The sequence below is a fragment of the Syngnathus leptorhynchus genome, chromosome 13 (assembly GCF_054491065.1).
Source record: "Syngnathus leptorhynchus isolate UIUO chromosome 13, UIUO_Slep, whole genome shotgun sequence".
In the NCBI taxonomy this organism is placed as follows: Eukaryota; Metazoa; Chordata; class Actinopteri; order Syngnathiformes; family Syngnathidae; genus Syngnathus; species Syngnathus leptorhynchus.
This window is the reverse complement of record NC_141207.1, coordinates 4,754,426-4,774,738: the sequence shown is the minus strand read 5'-3', so window position 1 is coordinate 4,774,738 and position 20,313 is coordinate 4,754,426. Positions and strand designations below refer to the sequence as shown.

The 20,313-nt window shown below is 43.5% G+C and overlaps 2 protein-coding genes across 3 annotated transcripts in view; both read right to left on the bottom strand.

Annotated features, from left to right (window-relative positions):
• The window catches only part of LOC147047031 (uncharacterized), a 129,271-nt gene that overhangs the window by 97,030 nt on the left and 11,928 nt on the right, over window positions 1-20,313 (bottom strand). The gene's annotated exons all lie outside the window — the stretch shown is intronic.
• On the bottom strand, window positions 8,836-19,486 carry enc3 (ectodermal-neural cortex 3). The gene is made up of 4 exons (XM_085927418.1): window positions 19,261-19,486; window positions 16,552-17,587; window positions 15,698-16,473; window positions 8,836-9,942 (listed from the first exon to the last, which is right to left on the bottom strand). The coding sequence occupies exons 2-3, from the start codon at window positions 17,572-17,574 to the stop codon at window positions 15,727-15,729; spliced, it is 1,770 nt and encodes a 589-aa protein (XP_085783544.1). The 5' UTR covers window positions 17,575-17,587; window positions 19,261-19,486; the 3' UTR covers window positions 8,836-9,942; window positions 15,698-15,726.

Sequence of the window (20,313 nt, the reverse complement as noted above, 5' to 3'; positions counted from 1 at the left end):
CGTCTCCTCCCAACTATCATTATTCCAGGCTGTTTCCTCCCTTAAGGGAAGCAGCAAATTCCTTGCTGTCTCTCTCGGGCTGTTTGGACCATTACGTCCAGTCTCCACGTCTCTACGCTTAGGCGACTTCCAGCTGAATACTTCACTAAATAACAAAACACACAAAGCCTTTCAAGTCCATGTGATGGCCTTAGACGGAAGGATGGGTTGAAACGTTTAGCCGGAGGGGAATCTAAATGACATTACAAGATTTTCAACCATTATGCAAGTGGAAAAATAAGATGACCACTTAAAAAAACAGAAACTATAAGTGATGAGTTTTGGTGAGAATGTATCTGGTTGCTTCATCTCACATTTTTCTCTTAATCATTGTTTAGGCTGCTCCTCCTTTCAAGAAAGCAACCGGCAAAGCAATTACAGTAATTGCGCAAAGACATGATGCCCAAAGAAATGATTTCTCCTCATGTTGGAATCTTTTGAGTCCAGGTATGCACTTTTGTCTTGCCTCACCTGTTCAACAATAACTTGACAAAACATCCTGTGAGCCGTGCAAGAGCAAAGACGTCAAATTTATGCAATACAGTCAACTATGTTGAACATAAAACTAGTGCTTTGGCACTATTTTCAGCATTGCTATTTGGAAATTAGCAGAGGAGCTTCATTTAGTTAGACCAGATCAATAAGAAAAATATACTTCTGAACCTACAATAATATTAAATATATTTTTTAGGAATAAAACCAACTTCTTTTTATGAACATGGGCCTACTACGCTACTGTATTTTATTCCTGATCATGGTGGTGATACTTGGAGACCCGAGTATTTTTTCAGGTGGTATAAAAAGAACCAGCATTGAAATGATATTTTCAGTCATGACACTCTCTCCACAATCGGAAGTATTTGGACCCTCAGGGCAGCCTTACCTCCTCACATCAAACCTTCCCAGAAAACCACTATAGGATTCCGAGGAATTTAATGTCATACGGCAAGCTGGGAGTTATTCCACGCCTGAGCCTCCTCTGGCCGCAAAGTTTAAACAAACAGATGCTCCACAGAGACACACTTGTACACGCAAAACCTCCCTGAAGGCCTCAAAAACACACACAGATCTCATATTTTGGCCTACACTTGGTTTCAATTGTGTTTCTTAGCTTTTGGGAGTCTGTTTTATGAAGTATTCTTTAGTTTGACTCCGTAGCAAAACAAAACGATCATTATCTTACTTAATAGTACAAATACAAGAGTTGTCAGACACACCAAGGCCGTCAAATCAATGAGTGAATTAACATCTGAATAAAAAAGCTGGATTTTGAATTTCATCAGGATCCAAACCAATTTTATCTTCATTTGAATTCCAGAGGTGAAGTCATAATTCCCAAGGTCACACTTGATGACCCCAAAATTCTACAATCACCTGCATTGTACAAACATCTGATCATTTTAAAAGACTCATTAACATACCTTATAGAAATAAAAATGGATGATACCTCAAAATCGAAGATTGTGGAGTGAAGAGATAAAGCGCCTTGGGAGGAAACGTTCCACCCACCGCTTTGTGTATGAAAAAAATAAATCAAAACTTATTACCTTCTGACAGATGTGCTTTATCACTCATGTTTATTTAGGCCCCGGGGTGAGCATTCTTGACTAATTGATCAAGCAAGGTTATGAAGGAATGTTCTGGATGGATCTTTGATCTCAGGGCTGTTGCCACACTCAAACACAAAGCTGTCTTTTCTTCCGAGCCTGCACAATGTGTCCTCTCGTCTAAAATCCAAGGTGATGCCACAAAGATAAGCAACCTTCGAAGACCCTCCTTATGTAACATCATTCTGCTGGACTGTGTTCTCAGCTAGAGATAAGCCTTGTGACATACAACCGCTTTTTTATTTTATGGTTCAATCGATGTTACACGTTAATGTGTCTCTTTTTATTACGGTGTGGTCTGGTCGGCGTGATTGAAGTTCTTTGTTTATCTTTTATGTCGTATCTACAAAAGAAGCCGGGCAAAAAGGAAGAAATAACAAAGATGATTGCTGTTGATAAACGTGATTCCGCGCTGCCCCAAAAATGATACAATTCCGTTTATTCAAGATTGAAATAATTTATAACGTCATCGTGGCCTTTCAATAACAAACAAAAAAAAAGGTTCCTCATGTTCTGGATTTGTCTTTCCACCGTACGCTGTGCAAATGGTGAGCGACTGACATTTCTGGAAGCATGAAAACCTTGAGCGTGTTTTCAATTCATTTTGGTAAGTAACTGTTGACTGCTGTCAAAGCTCTAAAACAATTAGCGCAACCACCGTGTTGTCTGGTTAAGCCGGTTGTCGTCACTTTGAAGCATTTTCCATCTGTGTTTCACCACGCAGTGTGGGAGGTCTCTGTGGCCTTTTCCCAAAAACGACTCTCATACACACATTTTTTGGTACAGAAAGCCAAACAAGCAAGTGGTGCCAAGTCAAATAGCCTGCTGGCATTGTGCGTGGAAAATCTTCCCCAAGTGAGAAACAGAAGATGTGGGCAAGTTAGTATTGGGAAAGGATCCCAAAAGAAGCGGCATTTGTGCAATGTTTTTGTGTCACATTTGTCTGTGTGTGTGTGTCACTTTTTGGGAGAAATGCATGTGGAGCAAAAGAGAAAAAAGAAGCTGATGCACTTTTTATTTACTCATTTCAATCAAAGCTACCCTCGGCGAGGAAGACTTATTCTTTTTTTTTACGAGAATGACGCTTAAGGTGCAGGTGCACTTATTCTTCAGTGTCTGCTCAGGTTCTAAACCCGCCGGCACGCTTTTGTTGCTCCCTTTTTTTGTTGTTGGCTAAAGAAGAACAGAAAAGAGGAGTGTAAACAGGATGCCAAAAGCATAAAGATCTAAATTGAGCAGTAAAGTGGACAAACAGTGTGCGCAGCCTCCTCTGTACTTCCTTCTTTTGTGCCACGGTGGATGGCGACCCGTTGGGGAGGGCTGATTTAGAAGCAGTGCTGGCAATGCTCAATGACTCTCTTGTTGCTTTATTAAGGGGAGGAGGAAGGACCCAACCAAAGAACAAAAAGAGCACTTTTCACTCGGCAGTCAGGTTGGGTACAATTCAGTACAGTACGCCTTTTTCCATCCATTCATCCATCCATCCTTTTTCATCCACTCGTACCAAGTCACGGGGCAGCCGTCTTAGCGGGGGACGCTTTTGGCATTACTGAGGTGTTCCCAGGCCAGCTGTGAGTTCCTTACAAAGGCTTTTGTAGACTTGAAAACGTTTGGTTTTGCCACCAAGGAGCAACATTTCAACTTTTATTTCCCGTAACTTACGTCTGTTTCGGATAGTACCTTTTGTTCCACGTGCAACTGGCCGCCACATTTGTTTTGGAGAATTGTTTTTGAAATGGTTCAAAAACGTCTCGTTCCCTAGAAATGCACGTTCATAAGAACCAAATTGTTGAATGTGTTGAAAGAAAGGAATGTCTAAATTCAACTCACATTGTCTCCAATACAGTGGCCGGTATTTCAAAATAGTCAGCGGGAAACCTGGCGGGTCGACTCGCAACCTTCATTTTAGGAGACAACCACCCTAAGTTGAAGACATTTCAGACTATGTGGAAATGGCGCATTTTTAGGTTGAAATATTTCACACTCTAAAAGTAAGTTGTCATGGATACAGTAAATGTTTTCGTATAAATATCAAGAGGCCAACACAGTTTCTCACCTTTACACTCTCATAGCAAATTTTCCAGAGTATGTCTTTCCACATTTGTTGGCAACTTTTCAGAGCCAAGAAGCATAAATCAGAAGAATTATGTTCCCTCTAAATTCCAGTATGTTACCCAAGTGCCAAATTATTGTAAATCTCACACCGACTCCAGTCGCCGGGTGTCTTTTTAATCCGCTGCTACCTGACTAACACTGTCAGAGAGGTATTTGTTCAGCTCTTGATTCATACTGTGTAACTGTAGCGAACATTAAAGCTTGCTGAGTCAGCGCTCCTTCATGACGTTGAGTCTACTAAATGAATTATGACTCACATTGGTCATCTTCTGCCGCTTTCAGGTGTGGATCAAGTAGATTGACACAATTATGTGTCACCAAGTCGCATGAAAAGCATCACGGCCTTGGAAAAACCTGTTCCACCACCGAGCCAGACGGCTCTATTGTTGCCGGCTGCTTCCGTTTCCTTCTCCTCCCCTCATACTTTTTTATTTCTTTTTTTTTTTTTCTGATTCCATCATTCCTTTGTCAGTCCGTCAGGACTTAGACAGACAACGGAGGTGGCGTCGTCTAGATCAGAAATAGCAACAAACCTCTGCCCCGCTCCCAGACTGCTTTCCAACCCATAAATCATTCATTGTTTGGATCAAGACTCAGCTGAGCCTTCATCTTTTTCTTTTTCATTTAGAATATCAAAAGCAGAGTAAGCCGAGCGAGCGCCAAAGGTCTTAGACCTCCATTCAATTTCTTATTTTGCCAGAGGCCATATATTCTTATAGCTCAGATTCTTGTTCATATATGAAAGAGATAGAATTCACATTTTGGAGACGTTATGTTGCACTTTTATTCAAGTTCTTCAAACGTTCCAGAGAATTGAAGTCGCCATTTTTTTTTTTCCTTGAAATGTTATTGTCTTCATAAATTGTGAAAGGCCTGTAAAACCCTAAAGGTCAGACCCTCCAATTGCCCCCCCCCCCCCCCCCCCCGAGTGTGTTTGTATGTCTAATCCAGCACGTGTCAGCTTCATTAGTTTGTGAATGTGGTTTGTGGGGTGGGGCACACGTCAACCCCCCCCCCCCACCCCAGACAGGAGCAGATGCTGTGGACACATACGGATGTCTCTCTATTGTATTATTCATCCTGTGTCACATCCCATCAGAGGTGGTCAACCGGACATGATGACACATGCTTGCACACACACTCCGTGCTATCTGGAAAATTCAGTTTGGCGTGTCAGTGGGGGTTTCACGTGCGTCACCCTTGTGAAGTTTTATGAACTGCAAGTGATAAAAGCCCAGCTTCCTTTTGATTGACGGAACGTGTGTTTGTATTAAAATGCAAGTGTGCAAGCGCCGCGTGTCACCTCGGGCAACATATCAAACCCGACTATTGCGCTCTTCCACCCCAGCTGGGAGCGTGTCGCCATGTTTTATTAATGAGAATAAGCGGAAGTGTCGATTAAGCCAGCAAAGTGTGAGCATAACAAAGGGCTTTGTGTGGAAGAGAAACGGAGTCTTTTGAACAAAGCGCATAAATCAAAGTATGTCGGCCTCGCCGGGAATGTCCACCAACTCGCGTTTGTTGCTCATCAGCTGTTTTATGTGGATGGGAGCTTTTGTGTGCTCGTGTGTTCTCATCCAATGATGGTCCTCCCACCTGGAAGGAAGACAAAGGGATGACCCACATTCATCAAATTGTATGTTGTTGCAACAATAGAGATTTTACTCAGTGGGATTTGAATCGGAAGGCAAATGTGAAAATAGTTGCGATGCGCATTTGCATTTTGGAGTCACAAATCATCGGGGGGGCTCTCACCCTCTCCCAGCTTTAGACTGTTGGCTAATGAATCTATTGTGCAAGAAAATAGATATTTTTGTCACACTCAAAAGTAAGAATAGGAGTTGAAAAATATGCCTTTTAACATGCAACTTGGAATTTTAAATTGGGCAAACTAAATAAAAAATGGTTCTATACCAACAGTTTGATGCTTAAAAATTAACCTTTTTTTTTTTTTTTTTACAATGTGTTAAGAAAAAAATGCTTTTCCTTGTTTACTGAGATTCTAACACCAATTATGAGAAAATATTAGGAAAAAAGAATGAACCATCATCATGTCTCATTGTCAAAGTCAAGTGGTGCAGATAGGGACCACACTGGACCACAAATAGTGAAAAGCCATGAATTATAGATGCCCATTCAATTGCATGGACAAATAAAAAATGTTTTCATGAAAGTCTAGTAGGAAACTATCCACAAAAATCCATTTAAGATGCTTTAATGTGCAATGAAAAGACCATTATACACTAAAATAGTAACATTTGGTTTAGCATTTGTTTTTGACTTTTTCTAAGAGGGATGTTTTGATCCTAGAAACATTTCAACAACTGGACCCTTTTTTCACACTCAATGGCTTTGTGGCACGCACACACGCACAGCAGACACAAGACAAGTAGTCTTCTTTCGCTGCAGCGGTTGCACTGCTGACAGTCTGTCTGTCTCACTCTGTTTGCTCCTCTTGACCTCAGCACAGGAGGGAGGGGAGGGGGGGGGGGGGGTATTTGAGCAAATGTTGGCTCACAAACATCCTTTTGCAGTGCATTTCTCAGTACGGTTCAGGGTCAGCCTGTTTTAATGTGTCATTAGGAAGATAATAATTGCCCTTAAGCTTTTTAGTCTTTTAAAATGCTAGTCCATGTGGTATCGATTAGGTTGATGGGATTTGTCTTGCCGCAGTTTTTAAACAAAAGTTTAGGAATTCATGTTTCATGTCAGCAGCACAGCAGATTAATATGTCTGCCTCCTCGATTCTGATATTTGAAATTTTGCCTACGCTGCTTTAGGTGAGCTTGTCAGTACGGCAGTAATACTATTTGTTCTTTGAGCTACAATCTCCTCCATTCATGTTGTTGTTGAGTCTAGTTCCAACTGATGTATTCAATGCGGCGTGGTTTTTGTAATTTCCTGAAATGGAAAACCGACCTCAACAAACTCAGGCGAGTGGAGCCGATTCTATACTGTACCACTTGTGGTCTTACCATACACGTGCCCGGGCCATGTGCTTTTAATAATACGCTCGACGTCCATTTAAGGTTAGACAAAACAAAATTAAAAAAAATGTTCCACAAATGTCATAATATAGCCACAGAATTGGCCTTGGTTGATTTAAAACTTGTGTTTAATCTTAGATATTCCACTATAGTTAGAAACTATCCAGAAAAATAAATGTGCACTGAAAGGAATCATAGACATGCAATACAATATGCACCTGCGGGATTTATTCCAGTCACTGGAGATTTTAATTGGATATATTTCCGTGGTTTGCATTTGATTGACAATTGCCAGTTTAACTGGTCATGATTTTACCTCCACAGCATCAGAAAGTGGAGAGAACGGCCTGGCGCCGCTCCACCGTGAGCCCAAATTTCCATATTTTGCTTGATCTTCTTGTCAGCAAACAGATTGAACTACTGTTGCCTCAAAGTTAGAAGACATCAGACACCCAATCTGCTTTGGCCAGAAGGTGCACATTGATCAATGGCGGACGCGTCCCATGGCAGCACCGCCCCCCCCCCCCCCCCTCTCCCCTCTAGGGACGGCAAAGGGACGTTGATTGTAGCCTCATCAAGAGGCGTCTTTGTGTCTTTGCGAGACAGGCGGGGGGGCCCCAGCTGGGGGTCTCAGGCCAGCAGACACACAGCAATATTTGGATGTGCAAAAGTCTCTGTCCGTTCCACCTCACTGCTTCCTTTAACAACAAGTCCAAACAACGCTCCTCCCATCTTATACATGTGCAAAATCCCCCCCCCCATATGCACAGATTGTTTCGGCAGTTAGTGCCCCCCCCCCCCCTCTGCCTAATCTGTTTTTTGTTTTGGCGGCCTCTGATGTTCTTTTGTCTGCAGCCGACGTTCAAATGACAATTTCTTCACGCCGGTTAATGGCGTTGTCGGCGAGTTGCGTTTGAAATTACTCGCAGTTTGCATCACAATAGGCGCCATTGAGTGGACCTTCAGTTGTGTACCCGCTGGCCGCCAACTATACCCCCCCTACTCTTCTTTTCAAATCGCCGTGTTTCATCTTCTTGTGCACTTGTGCATTGTCTTTAAGAATCCATAAATGAAGCTTTGATGAGTGGCTGCACCTGTTGATGCCAAGTTTGTACTTTACTAGCTCGATTTGGCAACTTTTTGGACTGCCCTAGCAACCCAGAAATGAATTTAGCTACCTTTAAATGCGGTTTGGAAATGTTTAGCAATCTGAAAAGCGAACCTTTCGTTACATAACACTGACTTGTGGAAGGTTTTCACGATTTGTTGTGACTGACATAAAAAGTCTACACACCCCTGTTCAAATAACATTTTCTTCTGATGTAGCAATTCGCTTAATTAGCTTTTCTCACCATTTATAGCTTGTAGAAATATATTTAAAAATCCCAATTTACAGAGGTATTAAATATAATTTTGTTGCATAAGTGAGTACACCCTATTGCGATTGTGAATTTGGCATCATTAACCAAATACGATTTAAACTAATCCACAATATAAGTGGCTGACAATTTGCGCAATACTAATGTAAAGTTCCACTTGTAACATTTTCATACAATAAGATCATTTTAGAGCTGAGCCGCCTTATGCAACATCCCCTGAAAATGAGTTTGCAACGTTGACCCATGCAGACGTGTCCACATGCTTCACTGAGTGTGGGCTGCTCCTGGCGTAAATGTCGCAGCCTCGCCTCACTGGGGGATTTCTGGAGCCGCCACTTGTTTACATCCAATTAACAGCGGCGGTCTTAAAAAACATTTCACTTGCATCACACCGTTCCAGTTATAGGCCTTAAACTTTGTGAATTCACATTCCATTGGGTAGAACATATCGGCGCCTTTTTAAGTGAGTTGCATTTGCGTTGCTGTTTAAATATTTAGAGCATGTTTTAACAGCACTCGCACAACACAGAAAATTTCCATTTAATATTCATACCGCCTTGTGCACAACTTGAAAAACATTTGAACCGGAGAGAATTTCATATCTTGTTTCTCTTAAAACAACAAGCTCACATTTAGAATGGTTTATTTCAAATCCATGATGGAAACTAATTGTCTGAATATGTGTGGAGCACGTTTTGTTGGAGCTGCGTAATTCCAAGCATCCTCTGGAAAACAGACGACAGACAAAATAGATGCTGCTTTGAACAGGATATTACTTTATTGACATTTAAGAGGAAGAGAAGTAACAGACAATCTTTCAGCATGTCTGATCAAATTAAGTTAGCTTGATTCAAAAAGGTTAAGACTACGACGTAATAAAGTTAAGACCACGAAGAGAGCTCATACAAACTGTGCAAATCAAAAAGAAATGATCAATTATTAAGAAAATATAAAAACTATTTGTCAGTCTATTTAAAATGCTCCAATGAAAAATAAAAACATGATACAGTAGCTATAAATAACTCGGGACACATCTGTCAATGGAAATGTCGCAAAGTCAGGTTTTGTCACTTTAAGAAACATACTTTTGAACTTTCAGGTGGAAAAACACTGCAGATGTCACCTAGAAAAAACCTTTGTCATCAAACTTGTACATTCACACAAAGAGACAAGAGAGCATTGTTAAAAACAGACAATAAAGAGGTCACCAATCTGGAGCGAGTACAGTTCACGCGCCTCTTCATGCAGTAAAAAAAAATATATACAGAACCCTGAGACACACAGAAAAATAAGTAACTTCTTCAGCTGTAATGGGGCTTGCCAGCTTGTATTTTCACGTCAGGAGAAACATACAATAGAAAGCTGGACAAACTAGAGGGAAGCCCGAGTCCAATGTTTAAAAATAGAGCTTCTACACTCGATGGAGTTTCAATGGAGTCGCTCAGTCAGCAGCTCGATACGTTACTGTACACCTGAGTGAAAGCCCGGTGTGACGAGGAGGAAGGAAAGACTTGCTTTTGGCTAAATGTCGCAGGACTTCAGTCAAACATCAGGCGTTAAGTTACCAAGCTTTCTGCCCCCCGGGCCTCCCCTCGGCTGTGCTTGGCGTGTTCCAAAGAGCGCATGGCAACCGCACCGGCTTAGGGGGCTACATGGGAAAGTCACACAAGATGTTCTGGGTAAACACATCCGGTGGGTAGGAGGCGATGAAGACGCTCTTTTCAGTCTTCACTTTCCAGGAATCCAGCCAGTCCAATGTTGACGATAGCGGGAACGCCAGCGGGGAACACACACGGGCCCCCTTCATCCTCGTTGCTGTGGAGAGAAGGTGAAAGGAGGAGATTAATGTTCCGGTCCGGTGACGACCCAGCGAGGGTACATGACCACACAAGAATGCGCCCAGGCCTCCAGGTCTCCCGACAGCTTGTCAAAGAGACATTCTATACGGCTTAGCTAAGGCGTAGCGTCTACGGCGCCATCGACCCGCTTCCCTCAAGGAATGTACGATTAAGTCGCCCGGGCTAAAATCCTAGCCAACAAACAAAGCTTTTTTTTTTTTTTTCCCTCAGATGTATCACTTCAACATACTTCCTTGACATTGAATTATCCGTACTATAATAATCTGCTTTGCCAGTGAGTGATCAGCAGCGGCTTACATCATTCATATGGAATCTAGTATAAGAATCATAGTACCAACTTTAAAAAAAAAAAAAAAACATGAGGATTGGCGGTGTCAAGGCGTGTGGAATGCCAACAACAATGAAACGTAATCTCTGTCATTTTCTGGACCGTTTATCCTGTTGAGGGCTCTTGGGACCTAGAACCTATTTTTGAAAAAGAGCGAATTGCTAGAAATTGTCAATAATGCGTAAAAAAAAAATGTAGATCTGCACGTGTCTCCAAAATCAAATGGATTTTTGCACAATCCTGCTAATGCAATCCTTGGAGGCAATAATGATGTTCTGTGAAAAGTATCTGCTGCAACTGGCCAACGCATGAAGGCCTCCCTTTTGAATGCGTGTTAACATTCCTGCAGCAGTTGAGCACCATTTTGACAACTCTTGTTAAATATTTGGCATCTCTGATCTCCAGCTGCCACCGCAGATAGTCGAGTGCCCTGCAGTTAGCGTGGAATGTTCCACTGGATATTCAGAGGGAGGAACGCAATGTTTACCCCTAATTATTGTCGTTTGTCAGCGGATGAGCGCTCGCTCTCTCATCTCGACCTGTTTGACTGATGAAACGAGACCGAGTAGCTAATCCATGCTATAATGCTACTGATCTTCACATATTGGACAATTGGTTTTCAGAGACGAGCCTGGGATGAACTATGGCTTTATAGGGGTGACAATGTCAAGGCACCAGGCCACTTCCTGTTTGGTCGCTTAGCATTCAGCGAGCAATACGGCAAGCTTGAACTGGGTCGCCATCATCCCTTTCCCCCTAAATGCCATGCAAAGCACATCCAGTGTGAAATCCTCATACGGATTAGAAAGTGCTGATAGCGTAGAAAGGTGGAAAATACTCAGGTACAGTCATCTGAATAATCTACTTAAGTAACCACTGTTTGCCGGTGCACAGGTTAATGCCTGCGCTTGTCGAGTGCTTCAACGTCTTTTAATCTTTCTCAAGTGGGAATGATGACAAAGCTGCTCCCACTTGTTTGTACTTTACTGAGTGACGGCCATCATTACTTTTTAATAATAAGCTTCATTGCTTTTTTTATACTCAGCTTTTACTGTCTGGTCTAAAAATGTGACGATGGTTCTTATGTCTATTTTCAATTCTTTACTGAGTGATAATTTGAGTTTTATTAGTAAGACTCATCACTTGTGTACTGTATTCAATGGCATCTATTTCCTGGTCTATTAAACATAAAGACTAAAAACATGCCAGTGTGTATCAGCGCTGCGATCCTCGGAATGACCCCCGTGAACCCTCCTAAATAGAAAGCTAATTAGAATTAAAAGCATTACCTAACTTCTTGGGCTTATTATGGGAAGTAGTTCAAGCCTAATCCAGAGGGAAAAACATTGCCTGTAGAAACTGTTGAAGGCTTTGTAGGACTGCATGTGCATCTACATGTGCGTTGAAACACTCCTTTAGAACGTTTGGACGGCTATCAGTGCATTTACATTTTTTTTTAGCGTGGTTTAAGTCCTATCGGTTACCATGTCTGCCTCACAGTCAAAACGTTCTGGGTTTGAATCTTGACTCAGATTGTGTCATTTGTATGTTCTCTCTGTAGAACGGAGTGAACAGAGTCAGATAAGAACATTTACGCCAAAGCAACAAGACCGTGCTAACCAATCAGAAACACAAAAAAGGTTTCCTATAGCGGTCGTCTTGATTCAAGTCTCGAGTGACCTGGAGCCCATCACAGCTCACTTTGGGTACATATTGCTAGCCAGCCAATCACAGAGCACAACCATTCACCCTGACATCTATGGACAATATAAAGTAACCCCCAACAATTACCTAACGTAAAACTCCATATCTCCATATTTATTAAGCTAACAGCTGCGTCTTCCCAATTCCTCACACGGCCACCCTATCTTTATTCTGTGTGCCACCCCGTGTCCAGCGTGCCACGTTTACTAATGACCTGCATTCCACTGTATTGACCTTCACGTGAATCATTGGCATTGTTTGTGCTGTACAAAAAGTGGCGGGGACAGCTTCTTGGTGCAGCTGAAGAGCATCTTTTGAGGTAAAAGACTGGAACAAAAGAAGGCCTGTGTAACTTAAAACGTGCCACTCGGGTACCACTTCATAGGCGTAAATATTACGTAATTCAAGATGAATTACCAGACACAGACACACTTTGGCTCATGCCAGCTGGCTTCCCCAAAGAGGCCTCTGGAACTCTATGATGGCTCGATGCTTTTTGAGGACCTAATCAAATTAGCGCGGGCGATTATTCAGCCATTTGAAGCCTCTTCTCTGCTTTCTCTTAACTTACAGCACAGAGAAAAGCCTCATAAAAAGTCCATTAGAATTATGCAAATCAGTACTCAAGGGACTGGACACCAAGTGTGTGTGTGTGTGCACGTGTTAATAATTGTGTGTGTGTGGAAGCCGGGCGGCGTGGGGTACACAGATGCAATTATAAAAGCCTCATTCACTTTGGGCTCCCGGTGGCACTCGCGACGCGGCATTAATAAAACATTAGTATTGAGTGAACGGGGGGCCTCGACACTCCTCCCCGATCCCACTGTGACCTTTCCGTTTTACAGCAGCTGTCTCGGGACGCCACCAACTCGCCGACGACTCCCCCCGGGCGACCCCTGGCCCCGCCAGGTGTACTCCATCACACGGCTTGGGTTGAAGCCGTTAAAGTGGTGCTTATGTTTGTGATTTTGATGTGAGGAGAGGCGATGAGTGGGGAGTGATGAGGAGGGGCGGGCGTTTGGTCAAGAGACAAAAGGCCCAAGCATAGATAACAGTCATTTGTAGGGTTGTCGCACTTGACTGGTTTCAAGGGGGGGGGGGGGCATTGTGTTGAACTTTACACACAGAGGTCTGGTTCCACCCTGTCTGCTCAAAGGCAGGAATTAAGATTGCACAAAAAAAATAAAAATAAAATAGTTGAAGATGTGACTTCAGAATTGTATGGTAAATGTGAACTTTCCTGAAGGCAACATGGTCCTCCTCCATAGTTTGTTTTGGTTATGACTCATGCGCACACTGAACTCTTCCAAATGTCTTGTTTTTTCAGATGGCCAGTTTCAACATTTACAGTGTTGTTTTTCATGAAGTACCACTTTGAGACTAATATTTAAATGTTTGCTTATTGCGAGTCCAGTTTGTAGTCCAAATCTGCTCGTTAGTTGTCCCACCCTTATTGCGCCTTATGCAATCATTTTGCCTTTGTAATACTTTTTTTTTTCACAAGACTAACCTCAGGCTCCTCTTCAAAAAAAAAAAAAAAAAAAAAATCTACAGTTACTGCTGTCTATTTTCTTTAAAACATTGATCAGCACGGTGCCATAGTTGTTAACGTTTCTGGCTTGTTGACAGTCAACTTCCTGTTTTGAATAGTACTCTCCTTGTTTTCTCCAGGGACGTAACCTCCCACCTACATTCCCGAAACACGCCGCGAGGTTCTAAAATCATCTAAATAAGCCAAAGTCAGCTTTGACAAACGCTATAAACAACAGCTGGATGGAAATGACACAACAAAGGTTTTGGAAGACTGCAACATTATTGTGTTTAGTGCTATTCGAGCACATATGTAGCATAGACATATATACGCTTAGACGCTATTTCTTAACTTTTCTCACCAACTACAAGCTGCATTCACACGTCTTTACTATTAAGAATGCAAGCCACACCTTCATTCCTCCCAAATTAGAGGAAGGTTGGATGGCTTATTTTTCAGGACAGGCAATGTCAGCAATGCAGCTGTGTATATTTCTGTGCGTAACCATCTCTGCATACATATGCGAGAGCGAGGGGGGAGGAAAATTGATCGGCAAAAACAGCTGAGTGGAGCTTTTCAAGCCTGCCATAAACATGAAATGAAACACAGGCAAGCACTACAGATGCTACACTATTATTTTGCTTCTCTGACCCCAGCTGAAAGTTGACAGCCTCTGGAGCTAAGTATTTTTAGACAGGCATTAGTTTCGCCTGCCAAAGTGGGCAAAATATAGCTTTGCTTCTTCTGGTCTTGCGCTACACTTGCAACTCTTGCATGTGTGTGGAGTTTTATTTTATTTTGATGCCACAAGATAAAAAGACAACTATTCTCCTGCTTCTGCAGATCACGGCTTCTTCTTACCCCTTTTCTCTGCTGTAATTAAACAAAGGCATTGGGACGGTCGCCACGGTAACTGCAGAGGGATGCGGTGCCTTGATCTTTCCTAAGCCAGCCTGTCTGTCTCCAACCATGTCCCCCAAAAACCAAAATGCGTGCCACAGATGCAGTGGTCCTTGGTCCGCCCCTCCCCCCCCCCAGCTCATACCCTAACCAGCTGTGTACAGCATACGCCCTCAGCTATACGTAATCGTCTTGGCATCACACACACACGCCCATATGGAAGTTACAATGTTGTTTACCGGACTAAAAAAAAAAAAATGTGGTTTTTGTCAAGTTCCCAAAAACGATCTGTCAAAGTGAAAATAACATGCCTATAGGGAAAGGCACAACACTGAGGGAATTGTTATTCACATTCTATACACTGCATTTATAAAGATCAAAGCTTCTTTATGCACATAAAAGAAACTGTATTTTAGTTAAAAAAGAGAGGGATAAAAAAAAATAAAAAATTATGGGCTGTGATCAAAATAAAGCAATCCCTCAAAACCAATGAATCAACAGCACATAAACGTTAAGGGCACACGCGTGCAGCTAAACGACTCTCGTCTTCATTCTAAAACCCCACCTCGAGTTTACTTTCGACGAAAATGATCAATAAAAACGAAACCGCCAACCAACAATAAAAACAAACGGAAAAACTTTCGAATGTGACTTTGGTGAGTTGCTCAGCACTAAGCAGTTTTCCTTCACCGTAAAGAAAATCTTTGACTATCAAGACAAAATTGTATAGTTTGAACATTGTGGCGTTACAATATACAACGCTCGTGTTTGTTTAAAACATCAATACAACTTGAAGCGAGCACACTTTGTCTCTTATTCGGAGAACTTTTTTTTTTCATATTTTTCAACATAACGTAATATCTCGGTATTACAGATTTTCACCTATTGTGATCTCTACGTTCTAAACATTGTGCTTATCTTAACTGCAGATCTCTGGACGCTGCTGACTCCTGACGTGATGGCACGGTCTCATTCATCAACCTGGCACTATGACTAGAGGACCGATCCAATGACAGAGGTCCTGTGTTGCGGCGCTCTGCTCTGTAATTAGCAACGCGTTGACATTCCTCCAGCTCTGCAGACCGGCGTGTTTATCCAACACCCGGTCACCACAGTGGCTAGATAATGTGTAACTTGTAACCAGTAGCAACACTGGCAAGAGTACAGGCTTGGAAACCGGCCTAGTCCGGCTCAAACTGACATTCACCTGAGCCGGTGTGAGGTGTTCCGGAGACTAGAATTACTCACCGTAGGAGGCTTAACGCACTCGTGCGTTTCTAGGCCGACAGATACTTCCATGTACTGACGAAGGCCGTGGGAATGAGTGAGTAAGGAACGCTGGTCACGCTGTCCCAAGAGTCTGAAGATGGATCATAGCAGTCTAGGGTCTTGCATCTCTGAGCCCCAAAGTACCCCCCGACCACGTATAGTCTGTTTCCCGATGCCACGGCGTGACAGCTGATTCGTTTGGCAGTCACGTCGCCAAACTTCGACCACTGGTACGTCTCGCTGTTGAAGCGGTACGCCGAGCTGGCCGAGAATTCCGTGTCGCCCCCGATCACGACGACGTGGTTTCCCACCACCGCCGCCGCCGTGTAGCGCCAAAGCTGCGGACACGCCGCCGGAACGGACCATCGGTTCTGGCAAGGGTCAAAGCACTGAACCTTGGGATATTTGTCTCTGTTGACGCTGGTTCCTCCGAAGGCAAACAGTTTGTTCTTAGCGCCGACAACGGCGGCGTTGCTCACGCCTTCTCTGAGCGGAGCCACCAGCGTCCATTTGTTGGTCTGGGGGTCGTACTGCTCCACCTGTTTAAGTGACACCGACGGGGAGGCGGGAAAAGATCCCGCAAGAGAAGTGTGTCCTCCCACAACGTAAAGTATGTGGTCCAACTCTGCTGAGCCGTGTCCGAATCTGGCAACTAGCATGGGCGCCGCTTTGGACCACTCATCGTGCAAAGTGTCATAGGTCCAGACATCTTTGGAGGCCCCGTTCTCAGAGCCACGCCCTCCAGTGACATATACCTGCGAGACAAAGAACCACACTTTAAGGACCATTCTTCAAGGTCTCAGATGCTCAGATATCTTTTACGACGTGCTTACCTTACAACCGATGGCACAGGCGCTGCATTCCTTTCTGGGACTCGGGATGTCAGTTTTGGGGGTGATCTCTTTGGTCTTGTTGTCAATTACATAGACTTTGTCGCACATGAAGGTTTGTCCTCCGAGCAGCAACAAGGCCTGGCTAACTTTTCGGGGCCGGGCGCAGAATCCCGTCACGATGCCGTCGTTCTGGAGGATCCTCATCTTGCACCGCACGGCGTCTTCCACAATCTCTCGGCCCACCTTGTGACACATGACCAGCTCCTCTGAAGCCACGTTGTTGAGGAGGTAAGTCTCGGGTAGAAGCGCCAGACGGACACAGCGCAGTAACTCAGGCAGTTCGCTATGTCTCGGCTCCATGTCGGCTTTGACCCAATCGATGACAGCCTCGTACACCAGGCTCTCGTCCTCTACCTCCAGCTCTTCGCTGAGGATCAGCTCGTGCACTTTGTCTCTGGGAAGGTTCAGGAAGTCCTCGGTTTTGTAAAGGGTAGCGAAGTTTGCCAGACACATGCTCCACGACAGCTCGTACAGTCTCTGGCACTGGTGGGCGTCTGACAGCAGCATCATCCCCAGACAGTTGGACTGGTGGAGATTCTTTTCTAGAAACTCTGAGGCCGCATCCCTGATGTCATGGAACTGAAGCATATCACCGGCCTCCAGAAGGGACTCTGCGTTTTCCTCATTGATGATGATCCGGGCCGAGTAGGCGTAGTCGAGTAGCAGTTCCAGCACCTCGGGATGGAGAGAGTCGTGGAAGTTGACTTCGGCGTCACGGCTCTCCCTCAGTCCGCCGCTGAACATGGCCTCAAAATATCGACTGCAGGATGCCAGGACGGCCCGGTGGCAGGGGAAGGCCCGGTTTCCGGCTTTCAGGACAACATCCGTGAAGACTTTACGCTTGCGAAGTAAGTTGAGCTGTGTCAAGAGGCTGTCGGCATGTGTCGTCTTGTGGAACAGTTGGATGTTCATAGAGCCGGAACTGGAGCGAGACTTTCGGTTTTCGTGGCTAGTGACGGACATTTTGAATTTCAAGCTGGCGAGAAACAAAAAAAGAAGAAATGTGAGAAATTAGCACACAAAGGCCTGGGTTTACAAAAGTGTCCAGTTTTATTTTATGATATTTATAGATGGGACAAACCTTCATGATTAAACAAGGTAGTTGCTAACAACAGATTGTTGGGCAGTGATAAAAACTCTGTTTGATGCGCCGTTACAGAAATGAACTTTAGACTTTTAGGAGTTAAAAGGCAAGCCGACCGACAGCACGCTTCTACAGACAATATCAATAAATCCAGGAGAATGCCCGTACAACTGGCCTACACACACTTGTTACTAATGACACCGGTGTGCCTCCTTAGATCCCATTTTTCCACCCCTATAAACATTTCAAGGCTGCGAGTCAAATCCAGCCACTGTGACAGCCAATGAATGACCCCGCTGGCTGTCGAAGTGCAGGCAGTGTTTCAAAACCTGTCAGAAATAGACGGCAGTCAATTCCTCTCCTTTCACAGAGCAGTCCAATAACTGGGCTAATTATTAGACTGCACGGTAACTTTTTTTTGCCCCACCTTTTTCAGAACCATCATTTGATGTTGCAATAAGGTACGTTCTTCTAAAAAAAAAATCGAAACGCACGAGGGTTTCCCCAAGGTTGTTCAGTAAAAATGGATGAGACCACCTGTCATGTCACATCATGTCATCACTGTAGGACTTTAATGCAGACCTTCTCCGTTTCGGTGAGCTCTTCACCTTTTCCCCCCACTCTGATGAATTTTCAAACTCATTTCATCAATCAAGCATAAGATCCGATACTTTTTAACAACATCGGTCCTATGTCAACACACATGCTGCATAACAATATTAACAATAGTGGTATCTCTATACACCTTTCAGTGTTGCTCTGCAAATATCTTCCATTGCCACACAGGAAATATGGAGCAGCGATTCAAACTCTTGTCCAAATTGTGAGGCAGACAGCTATTACACTTAACCACCGCACTACTCTCAAGAATAACATTCAACTTTTTCTGTTCAGGAATCACAAACATTTGACAGGTTAATTAAGAAATAATAATTTTCTATTTATATTACGCTTATGATCATTAGTACTGTGAGTGATCTGGAGCCCGATCATTATATTCAGCCACCAAAAAGTAAACATAGAATAGAATAAATGTGTATTTCTCTTTCAAATAATTTATGTAGTAAAATAACTTTTTTTTTTTTGGTCATAATTACAAATGTTTATTTGGGTTAGTTTACTTGGAGAGTCATAAAATTGTGACACATGCAAACAATAAGTCAAACGTCAAGACTACTACAAAAGAACCTTTCAGACCACCGCTTTAAGAATTGAGAGTGACATTCTTATGCGAGCAGTCTTTCAAAGACTGGCCCATTTTGACCATTTTAAAGCCATTTCTGTTCTTTGTAATTACAAACCAACCCGAACGTCGTAAAGTAGTAATAAACTCTGCATGGCACCGAGCGCTTCACTCGCCTTCATTCTATCTTTTGTTCCACGCCGGATCACATTAAGTCGTCTTTTGAATTTCACTGGACTGTGCGGGCTTTGCGTGGACGGACTCGGCGTGAAATCCAATTGGGTTTTGTGCAACCCCCCCAAAAATGAAATTGCGCTCATGAGGAGGTGCGGACGACACAACTTGTCAAGCATGCAGGAAAACATCGTGGACACAAACTTACCTTTAAACAGATGGCCGCGACGCGTCTCCGGATTTTTTTACTGTCGACTTTCGACGACTTCACGCAAAAGTTCTTCGTGTTCTTTTGATCACAAATCAAGCGAACCAGCTTTCCCAGTTTAAGACTAATCTGTGAGTTAAAAAGTCGGAATGCTTGTCAGCCATTTGTCACGAACACGAAGAAAGTTTCGGAGAAGAGGAAAAGTTAGGGAGCTAGTCAGGATCCACCACAGTCTGCGTTGAGTAAATGAAGAGGAGGAGGAGGAGCGCACAGCAGCAGTCTGCGGTGTTTTCGGGCTCCTCCTCTTTTTGCAGCTTTTGACCAATCACATTCAAGAATTGGGTCGCCTTTTATTCTGTGCTCCATTCTTCACAACCCCCATCGGGCCACTGAATTAGGTACACTAAACAAACTTAATGCGGCTGTCAAACTAGGGTTAGGGTTTCCGACTAGGGTTTCCAACGAATTTTAGGATCGCTAATTAGGGTTTTAAACTAGGGTTAGGGTTTCCAACTGGGGTTTTAAACCAAGGTTAGGGTTTCGAACTAGGTTTTAAAACTAGGGTTAGGGTTTCCAACGAGGGTTTCAACCTACTTTTAGGGTTTCTAAGATTAGGGTTTCTAACTGGGCTATAGGGTTAGGGTTTCCGACTAGGGTTTCCAACCACTCTTGGGATGGCTAATTAGGGTTTCAAACTAGGGTTAGGGTTTCCGACTAGGGTTTTAAAACCTGGTTAGGGTTTCGAACTAGGTTTTAAAACTAGGGTTAGGGTTTCCAACCAGGGTTTCAACCTACTTTTAGGGTTTCTAAGATTAGGGTTTCTAACTGGGCTTTAGGGTTAGGGTTTCCGACTAGGGTTTCCAACCAGTCTTGGGATGGCTAATTAGGGTTTCAAACTAGGGTTAGGGTTTCCGACTAGGGTTTTAAAACCTGGTTAGGGTTTCGAACTAGGTTTTAAAACTAGGGTTAGGGTTTCCAACCAGGGTTTCAACCTACTTTTAGGGTTTCTAAGATTAGGGTTTCTCACTGGGCTTTAGGGTTAGGGTTTCCGAC

Bases quoted from the DNA above. Each gene is read 5' to 3' on its own strand.
- enc3 (XM_085927418.1), bottom strand. From the start codon at position 17,574: ATGTCCGTCACTAGCCACGAAAACCGAAAGTCTCGCTCCAGTTCCGGC. The intron at 16,474-16,551 runs GTAAGCACGTCG...TTTGTCTCGCAG, and splicing joins CCTGTGCCATCGGTTGTAAG to GTATATGTCACTGGAGGGCG.